This window comes from Pistacia vera, unplaced genomic scaffold (assembly GCF_008641045.1).
Source record: "Pistacia vera cultivar Batoury unplaced genomic scaffold, PisVer_v2 Contig303, whole genome shotgun sequence".
Classification (NCBI taxonomy): domain Eukaryota; kingdom Viridiplantae; phylum Streptophyta; class Magnoliopsida; order Sapindales; family Anacardiaceae; genus Pistacia; species Pistacia vera.
The window spans coordinates 710,333-725,683 of record NW_022196117.1 but is presented as its reverse complement, the minus strand read 5'-3'; the positions used below and the strand labels follow the sequence as shown (position 1 = coordinate 725,683).

At 35.6% G+C, this 15,351-nt stretch overlaps 1 protein-coding gene across 1 annotated transcript; it reads right to left on the bottom strand.

Annotated features, from left to right (window-relative positions):
* Positions 1-1,566: 1,566 nt before the first annotated feature.
* Positions 1,567-4,127, bottom strand: LOC116135833 (receptor-like protein EIX2). Its single transcript, XM_031421546.1, has 3 exons — positions 3,834-4,127; positions 3,060-3,460; positions 1,567-1,771 (listed from the first exon to the last, which is right to left on the bottom strand). Exons 1-3 carry the CDS (start codon positions 4,125-4,127, stop codon positions 1,567-1,569), a joined length of 900 nt encoding a protein of 299 aa, XP_031277406.1.
* Between the last annotated feature and the right edge of the window lie 11,224 nt (positions 4,128-15,351).

The window sequence follows — 15,351 nt, the reverse complement described above, 5'->3', positions numbered from 1 at the left end:
GTGTGAGAGTAAAAAACACATAACAAATTTTAGTTTCATTCTACTCCAATCAGACTTTATCAAGCACTCTGATGGAAGGTCATTCATTGTTAGATTGAGCGTGTGCGTGTGTTTCAATTTTCTTTATTTACATGATTTTTATTCCAACTTTCATACATTTGATTTGTGTTTATGTGTTCAAATTAGTTTTGAATTATGTTATTTCTTTAAATTATCATAGTTAATTATATACAATTGTTTTTATTTTATCTTGTATTAAATATATATTAATTATCAAGGTAATGAAAATTATATCATTTATTGCTTAATATATAGCTCTATTTATTTTTATCAAAAGTTCTCTTATAATATTAAGTTTCATCTAAAATATTTAAATTCAACATAAACAATTTTTACCAATTCATCCAACGATCTGATAATTCTCCAGGTAAAAGATTATCTTCAAGTTTGAGAAACACCGTTTTCTTTGACTTGTTTCTTTCATGACACACACACACACACACAAAAAAAAAAAAAAAAAAAAAAAAAAAAAATTGAAAAATAGAACCTCAAAAGCATTGTTGGACAGGTCTAGAAAAGTTGTGTTAAAGGATATAAGAGGTAATGAACCTAACAATTTATTTGAACTCAAGTCAACAATAGTGGATCGATTAGCCTGGGTTAAATTTGGAATCTCTCCATTGATTTGGTTATGAGAGAGATTTATATTTGAAAATGAGTTGTCCAAAACCAAACTATAAGTGTATCAACAGTTACTTGAGTTGGATATGTCCAAAGTAATTAGGGCCATGTTTGGCTTATTATTTTTATCCCTATTCCCAATCCTATTATCCAAATAATGTTTGGTACATTATTCCAGAAATATTACCATATTTTTTTAATTACTTTTAGACCACATAAGGTTATTAATAAGGTTATTAATTTCATCAAATACACCCTGAAAAAAAAGTTTATAAATTATCAAAAACACTCCCACGACCCATACTTGCCAGATTCCGGCAACCACCATTGTTGGTATTCGGAATCTGTACAACAGCCTACCTGACGACCATAAATGGCCGGAAGTTCACCGATCTGGCCTTTTTCGGCCAGATCCACCATGGATCTAGCTGGAAAAGGCCAGATCTGGTCGTGAACGATGACCAAAGAAATGGGAGGCCTTAGATCTGGCCTTTTTCGGTCAGATCCATGGTGGATCTGGCCGAAAAAGGCCATAACGACGCGTTACGACACAGATCCGACCGGTCTGTGTCGTAAAGAGATTTTTCGGCCAGATTCCATCGATGGTGGCTGGAATCTGGCACTGCAGGTGGTGGGGGAATTTTTGTTATTTTACATGTTGGGGTATTTATTAAATTAGCAAACTTAGGGGGTTTTTTTTATAAATTTTTAAATTTTACCTCGTAATACTCTCATATTCAATTATCCAATACTATCCTCAAAATCCTATTCAAAATAATAAACCAAACGCATCCTAGATGTTTTTGTGAATGAGGCCGGGAAGGAAATAAAGGCCTTAAATGACAATATGATAATTTAACTCCACTAAAGAAAGGAGTGAGTTTATCACCCACAGCCAATCAGAGACTTCTTGATATCCATAAAGCTCAAATCAAGGTATTTCAGCAAAGAAAGACCAGACAGCCAACCCAAATTCTCAGCACGTATATTTGAATTATTTCCAAGGTCAAGATATTGCAGATTGGAGAGAATATTTCCAATGTTGTGAGGAACATTTCCCCCATATCCAGCTCGGAAAAGGTAAAGGTATCTTAGATTCCCCATAGAACCAAGACAATTAGGAATCTGAATTTCTTCAAAAATCATTCCTCAAGTCCAAGTAAATCAAATGTTTCAAATCAAGCAAAGAAGGATTTATATTACCAGACAACTTTGACCTCTCATGCATGAAAAGGTCTCCTATCTTATTAATTAATAATACTGTACTTTTTTATATAGATTGGAGATGAATTAGACTTATATTTTTGTCGTGGATATTATAAAAAGAGAATTTCAGATCCACTATTTCTTCTCAACATTGTGCATGAGTTGTTATGTGTTATCAATTACCTGTTGGTAAATAATCCTTACTCTTTTGTATGTTTTCATTTATTTGCCTTGCAATGATTAGAGCAGCGTAACAGAACTCAATTAACCACTACTGGGTAGCCGATGGTAAAAAAAGAAAAAAGTATCTAATATGGTCTCCCAAGTTCGAGCCCCTTGATGGTCAAAATAATTCAATTATTCTCATCTATAAAGATAATTCGTTAATTTTTTATTTATTTTTAACAAGAATAGACGGTTGAAGATGAGTACTAAAATTTAGTTGAAGTGTGCACAAACTGATTTAGACACCCCAATTAAAAAAAAATTAATTCAAAGTGACCCTAAGATAAGCACTTCCGACTCCAATTTAAAAGCCCCGGAGCCAAAAGACATTGGTGGGAAATTTTGTTGCAATAGTAGAATCTCTCAATTTGAATGCCGCCAAAATGTCCCAAATTGACTTCCAAGCTCCTCTCTAATGATATCCATGTACAATATCTAACTGTTATAGTCGCCTATCTGTCAATTCAATTTTTCTCTTATTTATTACTTTTTCACTGTTGCATTACACTATGTGATGCTTATTTTATTAGGGTTTTGTCAAGCACTTAGATTATTTTCCTACAGAAAATAATTTTACTGAATCGGCGAATAAATTTCTCTGTATTATATTAGATTTTACCCATATTTTTATGCAAATTATCTACTGTTACCCGACTATGTAGAGTATTTATGAAGGCACTAATAATATACAATCTGTTTTTTATGTCACAAGATAATGTTCATTATAGTCTCGAGTTCCAACTTCCAACAACATCATGATCCTGTCTATTTAACTTTAAACGAAGCTTCCAATCATAATCAGAAAAATGATACCTTTTTATTCATTAAAATACGATTAAATTACATAAAGACAACAAAGCTTCAACACAACATCTAGCTAGCAACATTTTCTTACAACTCTGACAAATTTGTCGCCAAAGCGATCTAAGAATTCACAATACATATACCTCCATCTTCTGTTCACAAGTAATGGACCTATTATGCTCCAAAAGCCAACCACACATCCAAGTGCCATGCCTACATAGAACCAATCCACTTCATGTTCATTGCCATTTTTCCCTCCGCTATGGTCATTGGCTGGAGTTAAAATAGCACTAGTGCAATTCTTAGGAAGGGGAGATCCACAAAGATCATTGCCAACAAAACTAGAAGCATCAAAGCTTTGTAATTGAGTGCTCGTAGGAATTTTTTCGGTCAAGTTGTTGTTAGACAAGTTCAAGTGACTCAAAAATGTCAACCCTGAAATGACTAGTGGAATTTCACCTGTGAGTTGGTTTGCAGAGAAATCAAGAGATTCTAATGAGGTCATAACACCGATAGTTTCAGGAATTCTTCCACTTAATGAATTCTAAGACAAATTCAATGATTGTAATGCTTTAAGATTTGTTACTTCATTCGGAATCACTCCTGAGAAGCTGTTGCCGGAAAGGTCTATACTTCTCACCAAATTGAGGGTATTATTGCATTCGAAAGCTTTTCCTTTTGTCAGAAGAACTGCGCCCTCATGGTGCTCTATTTTACGAGAAATGGATGGACAAGTAGGAAATATAGTTCCCTTCATCATAGTCAATTGACACCATGCCACTGAGGTTCTTAATACAAATTGGAATGGTTCGAGAGAGACTGTTGTAAGCAAGGTCCAACACATGTAGAAAAGTCAGATAGCAAAGTTTTGTTGGTAAATGACCATCAAACTTATTTGAACGAAGGTTAAGAATTACCTTACCTAAAACTTCTTGTCCTATCCATATTGGTATATTTCCAACAAACCAGTTTTCAGCAACATCAAATGTCGTTAAACTGGTACAATTTTTAAGTGACGTTGGAAGTATACCGGAGAGGTGGTTTTTGCGAAGGTGCAATGACTGAAGCCAACGTATTGATCCAATAGAGGATGGAAGGTTCCTAATGAATTTATTGTTACCTAAATTCAACGTGCTCAATTTTTGCCAATTCATCCAACAATCTGCTAATTCTCCCGATAAAAGATTATCTTCAAGTCTGAGAATCATCATTTTCTTTGACTCGTTTCTTTTGTGAAACAAAAAATGAAAAATGGAACCTGACAAAGCATTGTTGGAAAGGTCTAGCAGAGAAATGTTAGAGGATACAAGAGGTAATGAACCTGAGAAATTATTTGAACTCAAGTCAACATAAGTGGATCGATCCGCCTCAGTTAAATTTGGAATCTCTCCATAGTTTATGTTATGAGAGAGGTTTAAATAAGGTATTTGAAAATGAGATATCCAAAACCAAATCAGAAGTGTATCCACAATTCCTGAGTTTGATATATCCAAAATAATTAGATGCTTCTGTGAATGAAGCCACGATGGAAATGAAGGCCCTAAATGACAATATCGTAACTCCAGAAATTTGATCTGAAATGAAGGAATCCAACCAGGACTGACTTTCAACATTAATGAGTTACCAAAGATGCCAAAAGATAATAGTCTTGTCAAATCGGTGAAATGAATTTCGGAGACTACACCTTCCAACTTGTTATTTGAAAGATCTAAAAATCTCAGAAACGAATGTTCTCCAATGCACACAGGAACAGATCCAGAAAGGGAGTTGTAATCAAGATTAAGATATTTTAGATTTTTAAATTGCCCAAGTTGTTCGGTCAAATGACCAAAAAGATTTGTATTCTCTAAATCCAGATATTCCAAAACCCCTGAGACGCATCTTGAGAAAATGTCTAAGACTTCATGCACCTCTTGACTCAATTTGACCTCAGACAAGAAAATTGAATTCAAATTGCAAAGTCTCCCCCATGACCTGCTTATGTATCCTTCAAGTTTATTGGAGGAAAGATCAAGGCTTGTGAGAGAAGTCAAGTTTCCTAAAGCACCTGAAATTGTACCTTCCAAGTTATTTCCCCTAAGAGAAAGGAAATCGAGATGACTATTTCTATACAACCAGTCCCGTATTGTCTATATATAATATGTTCTTTTTTCTAGACTGTAAGGACTGAAGTTCTTGTTGAAAATAGTAGTCTCTCGGGATGTCATATTTCGGACTAAGCTACCAACATTACTCTTGTAGTCTTGTTATGGATCAACTGGACGAGATAGGCATATGCTACATACGTATTTACTAATATGGTTCTTTTGTGTACTACTTCAATTTGGCTTCTAGTATATCATAATTTAATTATGTATTGTCTTGTAGAATGAGATCATTACAAAGAAATAGTACAGATTTTCTTATTTCTGCATGGTTGTTATGAGTGTATTAGGGATCTCAGGTTCTGAGGTCTCACTCTGGAATTTTAAAGTTAATGGTCGTACTGTGTTTTATCTCACTCTGGGATTTTAAAGTTAACTGTTGTATTGTATCTTCTCTTTCCAGGTACGATCCTTCAACTGGTATCTATGGTACGGATTTCTATGTTGTTCTTGAGCGCCCAGGATATCGTGTTGGTCGCCGCCGCAGATGCAAGTCACGTGTTGGAATTCAGCATAGAGTTACAAAGGAGGATGCAATGAAGTGGTTCCAGGTGAAATATGGAGTCATCCTTAGCTCTCGATTAAACCTTAAAAAATCTTGTTTCTCACTCTTGAAGAATCCCAAGTCAGATCTTCCACTGCAGAAGCTACTGTTAACGGTTAAAAGGGGAAGTAACACAATAAAAAGAATCAAGAATGGTTGCAGGAGCAGCAACAGTACTCAGGGATACTTTCATTGTTTCTACTTATTTACACAGTCCTCCTTCTACCATAAATATGATGAATAAGCGTGTAAAACAATCTCATATTTCCCAGCTTACGTGTTGACCAGGCAACCAACTTTCCAAAATATGTTTTATATTCTTAATAAATTTAAAAATAAAATAAAATTACTTGTACAGACTAATAAAAAGTATGAGAACATTACGAAAGTTAAAAAATGGTTGTTAAATCAAACATTTAATATTTTGATGATGATACTGAAACCCATCTAAATTTACATATAAATTTATTGATTTAATTGTTGTATGATGTCTTGACTGCAGGAAGGGATATGATGAAGTTTACATTTTCACATGACTTCATTCCTGAATTTTCTGTAAAGGTTACAATTGTAACAAACTTGAAAAATGTAATATTGTTGTAGACTGTAAAGGACTGTTTTAAAGACCATTTGTCTGTTCCTTCCGGGCTTGCTTTTAAATATGTTGCTACTTAGTTTTATTCCACCACTTCAAGTAGAACATACTACCTATTATCAACATCAGTTATACAGGAAAATTTCGTAAATAACACAATGACCTATACGAAGAGCACCATCTTAAATAAATATTTAACTATTGCAATAGGTCCGCTGCTGGTTTTAAACTGCCGGCACATTTTTGTCCTGAGCTTCTTATGGCAGATTTTGTTTCTAAATGTCTTACTAGTTTTAGCTTGACTTGAAATTCCAGTCGTCTCTATTTCTAGTTTTAGCTTTGTGCTAAACCACACAAAAAAGGAAACAAATAGGAGTTTGCTGCTCAGAGTGAGCTGAAATGTGGGCGTCTCAAAGGTGGTATTTTTCCCTTGGTGATTACGGAGACAGCTTTCAGAGTATCAAGAATCTTCATTCATTGTAACACAGTTATTATTTCAAACAAGGTGTGTATAATTTTATGAGATCAAGATGGTTGAAATCTGAAATTCATAAGAGAAAGAACAATGGGTGCAGAGGAGTTTGCTCTGGTATATTATGCAATATGATGCTGGGCATCAGTTGATTTGCTTTTACTGACATAGACAACAATTTCATTAGATCAATACAACAAGCAGCCTACTGCTTTAGTTGACTTCATTAAATCCATATATCTTGCGGATACATTATTTCAAAAGAAAAATAAATAAAGTACAGCATATTATCAACATTATTTTGACACTGTGCCTAATGCAGACACTAATTTCTTCTTCCATTGTGTTTCCTATGCAACCTTCTCATCCCTTCAAATACAATTGCTAGCCAGAGAGGTTTTCCAGTTGAAAATACAAGATATCCCATAATCATTCCCAAATCCATTCCAGATCCATAATCCATCATCACCGCTTTCCAACCAAATTTTTTTCCACAGTTTGTAGCATTTCCTGATATTGAGGATGGTTGCGGCCGCGTCAGCGTCGCATTCAATTGACAGTGGAAGTCTACATAATCTCAAGTTTCCGCTATAAGAATCACTGGAAAAGGTTTCAAATTGACTGCCTTGATAGGTCCTTCAAGTTGGTTATGAGACAGGTATAGGACTGCAAGAAACATCATTCTTTTCAACTGCCATGGAATTTTCCCATGAAGTCTGTTTGAAAAGAGGTCTAAGGATTCTAGATCTGCGAAATTTCCCAATGACAAAGGGATGTTGCCAGTTAGGAAGTTTTGCGAAACGTTGAGCAGTCGAAGTGATTGAATCGTTCCAATTAAATCAAGAATTCCCCTATGAAAGCTATTGTTTGAAAATCAATGGTACTGAAAATAGTGAGAAATTTCACCAGTTTAACTTCATTCTTTTTTACTAGCAATGTCACTAAATCTTCATAATATGATTGACCCATATACTGCAAATTCCTTGTGATGATATGGCTTGCAATTGACATGGAGTCAATATCAGTCAAAGCAAGCATTGTTATATTTTTTTTCCTATGCGACGTCGTTTTGGTTATCAAGTTTAAGTGCCCTATCTGGTACTCGACTCTCATTCTGTTGTAACAGATTCTTCACAACTCATCTCTCTCTCTGGTCCTGTTTTAACCCTAGGTCTTCGATTATGGCCGAAGATTCTAGTGCTTGTTTTCTCCAACGGTTCTCAGATCTTATTGGACAGTTGGTGATTGATCAATAGAGCCTTGATGTGTATAAAATCAGACCAATATGTGTGAGAAGAAGCAGAGCAGTGAGAGGCTTAATCGGGTGTGTTCTTTCCTATATTTTACTTGTTAAATACTCTCTGTAACATTGTTCTCTTGATGAATGAAATACCCTAAAGTGTGACTTGAAGAGTGGATGTAGGTTGCCTTAGTCGAACCACTATAAATCCCTTTGTGTCGTTTTTATTCAGTTTTTCCTTGCTTTTATTAATCTCTAAAATTGATTGTTGAGTTTGTTCATTGATTGAGTTGATTGTAATCAGCGTAGTTGAAAACCCTAGTTGTTACTACAAATTGGTATCAGAGCCTAGTTCAAGTCCTAATTAGGGTTATCTGTGATTCCTTTTCTGTTGTTACAAATTTCATACCAAAATATGTCCACTAAATTTGAACTCTAAAAGTTTACAGGGGACACTAATTTTGGACTCTGGAAGATGAAAATGGAATCTGTGCTGATTAAAGAGGGACTAGCCCTAGCATTGAAAGGGGAATCTGGATTGCCTGACACCATGACTGAAATTGAGAAGCAGGATGTTCTCAACAAAGCGAAAAGCTCCTTGATCTTAGGACTGGGTGACAAAGTCCTTCGAGAAGTGAAGAAGGAGAAAACTGCTACTGAGATCTGGAACAGGTTAGACTCTCTGTATCAATCTAAAGATGTCCCTAATAGACGGTTTTTAAAACAAAGATTGTTTGGGTTTAAAATGGATGAGCAGAAAACTTTAAAAGACAATAAGGATGAATTTATGAAACTTATACAAGATTTAGAAAGCATATCAGTAGAGATTAACGATAAAGACCAGGCTGTAATTCTTCCAAATTCCTTACCAAAACCCTACTCTAATTTTGTAGAAACCTTAAAATATGGTAGGCAGACCCTAAAATTAGAAGAAGTTGTAGAAACCATTACAGCTAAGGATAGTGAGAATAGAATGAAATTAGGCAGTGATGGGGAAGGTCTTATGGTAAGGCGTAGATCAGAGAAAAGGAACTGGAAAAAAAGGGGACACAATAGGAATAGATCTAAGTCCAAAACTAGGAAATGGAAGTGCTTCTTCTGTCACAAGGAATGCCATCTTAGGAGAGATTTTCCTGAGAGAAAGGGTAAGAAGAAGTATGAAAAGGAGGAAGAGGAAGGCAGTGCTAGTGTTGTGTCTGAGGGTTATGAAAGTTCAGAGGTATTATTCATCTCTGAAGGTAGAAATAGTGAGGAATGGATCTTAGACACAGGATGTACCTATCACATGACACCTAATAGGGAGTGGTTTAGTTCTTTTCAAACTCTAGATGGTGGAAAAGTTGTGATGGGAAATAATGTAGTATGTTGCATTAAGGGCATAGGTGTTAGTGTATGCCCTAGAAACCATTCGTGTTGTCAGTTTCAGAGCATTTTATCTTGTATCTATATATCATAAATAATAGAAGAAAGAGTTCTTCAATTCATATATATAAATTGCTTCCTTTATTCAGTCATGCATTTAAAATAAAGTATGTATATGAATAGTCCAGATGGTTCATTTAATCGGTAAATGAATTATCGAAAAGGGTTCCCTATGGAAGCAATATAATTTGGGCAACTATATTGCATAGTAGGCATACTGGATGCTTCCGAAAGATATCATGAGTTGATATAAGTACGGATGACAATGATAGTCATGTCACTGGGACATTAGTATGGATTAGCAGTTGGTGAACTGTTTTTCGAACGTGATCGAATAATGACAAATCACTTGGAAAAGCATGTAGTCAATGATTTATCGTTTGGTTATATCAGTGCACGATGTAGTCCTTTGACCTATGACATTGTGGTCGAATCCGATACGGATGCGTATGGTTTATACAGTGTATAAGTACGAGACTAGTCATGTTTCGTATGATAAAGCCTATTTGGTCATGTGTTGTTCATATGTAGAAACGAACGATGGTCAAGAAGAGATCCATTGACTCGGAAATATAGGATTAGGAGTATTGTTGACTCCATCTAGATTTGAGTTTCTAGTCGAAAGGCGATAAATGTCGGAAATCAGAATCTCTGGCCAGAGTCTATTATTAGTCATATAAAAGCAAGTTTGTGATGACGAGTTTTGGACATATTGATCGACGATTCGATAGAAGATCGAGTTTAGGATTTTAACGTTCCATGAATCTGTGCTCGATTAGGATATATCAATGGAGGGACTTTACCTGCATGGTACATATGATCTGAAATGGGTTCGATGAAGTATTTCTTCATCGTGGTTTAGGGACTATGGCACATTGCTAAATGTTTACCATAGTCGTTGGGCCTCTGGATAGGTTTTCAGATTCATCCAGAACAGGCTCACAGCTAATCCACGGTGGACCTACATGGTCACACCAATAGCCTTGAGAAGTTAGAAAAGGATGAGAGAGAGAAATGATTATCCGAAGAGGGTTAGCACTTTCTGAGGGTAATGATAGGATTTCTATGGTAATAGTTACATAGAAAATTGTTTGTGACATTTTAAGGTTTAAAATGGTCAAGCAATAATTAATTATATTTAATTATTATATCTTAAAGAGTTAAGATTAATGAAATGAACGAAAATAACCTTTTAATAGTTAAAGGGTAAATTTATGAGTTGTTAATGTAAACTAGTTTAGTTTCTATGGGCCCTTGAATAATATTGATTATTCAAAGGGTAACGTAATAAATTCGCGGGGTCCCTTTTAAAATAAGATTTTATTGGGGCTTGGAAGTGAAAAACAAATAATTACAAAATTGTCCAAGTATATATAAATGCAAAAGGTTGCATTTTAGTTCATTATTCACTTGTTCACTCAAAAACAAACCAAAAGCTCTCTCCCTAGCCACGACCACTCTCTAACTCTCTCAAGATGGTGTTAAAGTGTGGAGGTCTCATCATTTTGAGTCTTATCTTCATCAATCCAAAGCAAAGGAGTAGGTATAATGCTTTATCCAAGCTTTGTTTGAAAACCGTTTTTTGAAATCCAACCTTTCATGTTTTCAATCTTCATTTCCACCACTCTTCATGCATGTTGTTGTTCTTTCAATAGGTACTATTAAACTAAGCCTTCACAATGGCCTAACCAAAACCCTCACAGATGTAAGATATATTCCTGATCTCAAAAGGAATCTAATATCACTAGGCACTCTAGACTCAATAGGACTGAGTTACAAGGCTTTAAACGGAAGTCTTAGTGTGATAAAAGGATCACTAGTAGTGATGAAAGGTGAAAAGAGCAATGGTCTCTATGTGTTAAAGGGTAGGACATATTATGGCATAGCTGTTGTAGGGTCTCTAGTAACACAGGACAAAACCTTATTGTGGCATCAAAGGTTGGCATATGTCAGTGAAAGAGGGTTAGATCAGTTGAGTAAGCAGAATTTGTTAGGAGGGGACAAAACTGGAAATTTAACCTTCTATGAACACTGTATTTTGGCAAGATGTGCAGGGTGAAATTAAGTTCACCACTTGAGTATGTTCACTCAGATGTATGGGGGCCAGCTAGAGTACACTAGGGGGCTGTAGGTATTTCATTAGCTTTGTAGATGACAATTCTAGGCATGTTTGGATATACTTCCTCAAGACCAAAGATGAGGTATTCCTTAGGTTTAAAGAATGGAAAACAATGGTTGAAACTCAATCTGGGAAGAAACTTAAAAGGCTTAGGACTGATAATGGTCTTGAGTTTGTGAATGATGAATTCAATAGTTTCTGCAAAAACCATGGAATTGTTAAGCACAAAACTGTTAGAAATACCCCACAACATAATGGCCTCTGTGAAAGAATGAATAGGACAATCCTAGACAAAGTTAGGAGCATCTTGTCAAACTCTAAACTACCTGTACAATTTTAGGCAGAAGCTGCGCATACTGTGGTGTATTTGATTAATAGAACCCCCTTATTTGCCATAGGTTTCAAGGTGCCTTTAGAAAAATGGACTGGACACCCTATAAAGTTGGACAACTAAAGAGTTTTTGGGTGCCTATCTTATGTTCATGTAAAGGATGATAAACTGAAACCTAGAGCTATTAAGTGCCTGTTTCTTGGATATCCAGAGGGAGTAAAAGGTTATAAGTTTTGGAATCTAGAAACTAAAAAATGTATAATTAGTAGGGATGTGGTTTTTAGGGAAGAGGTCCTTCTTGGACTAGAATATGAACCTAGAAAACTAGTTGACAGTGCCTCAGGATCAGATCACCTAGAATTAGAAATTCAGGATGTAGTCTCTAATCATTAAGGTGGAGCAGAAGAGACAATGGAGAATCCTAAAAACCATGATACAAATGAATTTGGTGAGCAAGGGGAACAGGAGCCAAACTTGACAAACTATCAGCTATCTAGGGATAGAACCAGAAGAGTCATTAAACCTCCCAATAGACTAGGATATGCTAACCTGGTAGCTTATGCTCTTCAGGTAGAAAAAAAGTTGAATGATGAGCCTAAAACCTTTTAGGAAGCTATATTAGGACTTGAAAAATCAGAATGGAAGAAGGAAATCGAGGATGAATTCAACTCCTTAATGAAAAACAATACCTGGACCCTAGTTGACAAACCAGAAAACTGCAGGGTGGTTAAGTGAAAGTGGATCTTCAAAAGGAAACCAGGCCTAACTTCAAAAGAATCACCTAGGTACAAGGATAGGCTGGTTGCAAAAGGATTCACACAAGTGGAGAGCATAGACTATAATGAAATATTCTCCCCAGTTGTAAAGCATGCATCAATCTGAATTCTGATTTCTCTGGTTGTACAGTTCAATCTGGAATTGGAGCAACTGGATTTAAAAACAACTTTTTTACATGGTGATTTGGAAGAGAATGTTCTGATAGAGCAACCAGAAGGATATTCAGGACCAGTAGGTAAAGTTTGTCTTTTAAGAAAATCACTTTATGGTCTAAAACAATCACCACGACAATGGTACAAGAAATTTGATTCTTTTATGATTGAAATTGGCTTTAATAGATGTCAGTTTGATAGCTGTTTTTATTTTAAAAGAAATTCTGATTTGACACATACTTACTTGTTGCTTTATGTGGATGACATGTTGGTTGCTTGCCATGACAAAACTGAGCTTACTCGATTGAAGAAAATCCTCAATATCAAGTTTGAAATGAAGCAGCTAGGTCAAACTCAAAAGATCATTGGTATTACCATTGTAAGAGACAGAATGCAAGGAAGCTTGAAGCTGGTTCAAGAAGAATATGCAGAAAAGATTCTACAGAAGTTCAACATGCAGAATGCTAAGGCTGTCCAAACTCCCCTAGGGTAGCACTTCAAATTATCACATGATCAGTGCCCACAAACAGAAGAAGAGCAAAAGGAAATGTCTGCCATCCCATATGTAAATGCCCTGGGCAGCTTGATGTACTTAATGGTTTGCACCAAGCCAGATCTATCATACTTTGTGAGCTCAGTAAGTAGGTTCATGAGCAATCCAAGAAGACTACATTGTTCTGCACTCAAATGGATTCTAAGATACTTACAAGGATCCAAGTCAGTGGGCATTGTATTCAGTAAGAACAAAGAAGAAGAGCACTACATTAGAGGGTTTGTTGATGCCGATTATGCAAGGGACATTGAGAATAGAAAGACCACTTTAGGCTTTGTTTTTACATTGTGGGGGAATGTGATTAGCTAGAAATCAAAACTTCAGCATATGGTTACACTCTCTTCAACAGAATCTGAGTATGTAGCCCTGACAAAAGCAGCAAAGGAAGTTATATGGCTCAAGGGTTTTGTGAATGAACTGGAACTGGAACAGAAAATCATGGAGATCAAAAGTGATAGTCAGAGTGCAATACATATGTCCAAAAACCAAGTCTTCCACGAGAGGACTAAACACATCGATGTCAGGCTTCACTTCATCAGAGAAATGATTAAAAAATGAGAAGTCAAGATTGAGAAGATAAAAGGAACTCACAATCCTGCGGACATGCTTACCAAACCAGTAACTGCAGACAAGCATAGGCTCTGTATGAGCCTACTCCATGTTCAAGTATAGTTCAGTTTTGCCAAGGCCACTTAGGGTATCAATTCACAAGCCAAGGTGGAGAATTGTGATGATGTGGCTTGCAATTGACACACTGGAGTCAATATCAGTCAAAGCAAGCATTGTTATATTTTTTTTCCTGTGCGATGTCATTTTGGTTACCCAGTTTAAGTGTCCTATCTGGCACTCGACTCTCATTCTGTTGTAATAAATTCTTCACAGCTCATTTCTCTCTGTGGTCTCGTTTTAGCCCTAGGTCTTCAATTATGGCAGAAGATTCTAGTGCTTGTTCTCTCCAACGGTTCTCAGATCTTATTAGATAACTGATGATTGATCAACGGAGCCTTGATGTGTATAAAATCAGACCAATATGAGTGAGAAGAAGCAAAACAGTGAGAGGCTTAATCGGGTGTGCTCTTTCCTGTATTTTACTTGTTAAATACTCTCTGTAACATTGTTCTCTTGATGAATGAAATACCCTAAAGTGTGCCTTGAAGAGTAGATGTAGGCTGCCTTAGCCGAACCACTATAAATCCCTCTGTCATTTTTATTCAGTTTTTCCTTGCTTTTATTAATCTCTAAAATTGATTGCTTATTATACTGTATAAGTTGATTGTTGAGTTTGTTCATTGATTGAGTTGATTGTAATCAGCTTAGTTGAAAACCCTAGTTGTTACTACATTCCTTTTAGCCTCACCACTAATATCCATCACAGATTTCATGTTCTCAAAATACGTTGCTGGCAACAAACCACTGAAGTTGTTGTTCGAGACATCAGAGATTCACAACTTAGAGAAAGAATTTTTTGCCACTGGATCACCAACTAGGCCATGAAATTTATTGGAGCGTGGAACAAGAACTTGTAATGTCGGAAGAGTTCCCAACCACTACAAAAATTTATCATTTACGTTTTTGTTTCTGAAAACAAAATTCCAGCATTGTACAATTGATCAATGATGGTCGAATTGTCCCTTCCAATCTATTTCCATTGAAATTAAGGGTCCTTAAATTGTTACCCTTTGCAAATGTTTGAGGAATGGTGCCATGAAACCTATTATTTCGTAGATCCATCACATGCAAACTATTGCTAAAGTTTCCCATGCATTTTAGAATGGTGCCACTCAAGCAATTATTAGAAAGATCAATGTTAGGGTCATGAAAATGACTCCATTAAAGTGATTTAATACATTTTGTTATCATTAATTGAATATATATTGACACAATTTATGAATTTATTGATGAAAAATCGCATTCTAATGTTTTCTTACGAATTTTTCATGTTTTAATGATTTTGGAAATGGTGTGAGTTGATAATAGGTTGTGGTTTATGGATTAGGGTTGATTTTGTCTTATTTATGTTTATCAAAGGGTAAAATATCATGTTTCCAAGGGGTTGATTTTGTCACTTTTTAAATGTGTAAGGACT

Bases quoted from the DNA above. Each gene is read 5' to 3' on its own strand.
- LOC116135833 (XM_031421546.1), bottom strand. From the start codon at position 4,127: ATGATGATTCTCAGACTTGAAGATAATCTTTTATCGGGAGAATTAGCA. The intron at 3,461-3,833 runs GTAATTCTTAAC...AATTTGTCTTAG, and splicing joins GACAAGAAGTTTTAGGTAAG to AATTCATTAAGTGGAAGAAT. The intron at 1,772-3,059 runs GTATATGTATTG...GGGGAATCTAAG, and splicing joins CTTGTGAACAGAAGATGGAG to ATACCTTTACCTTTTCCGAG.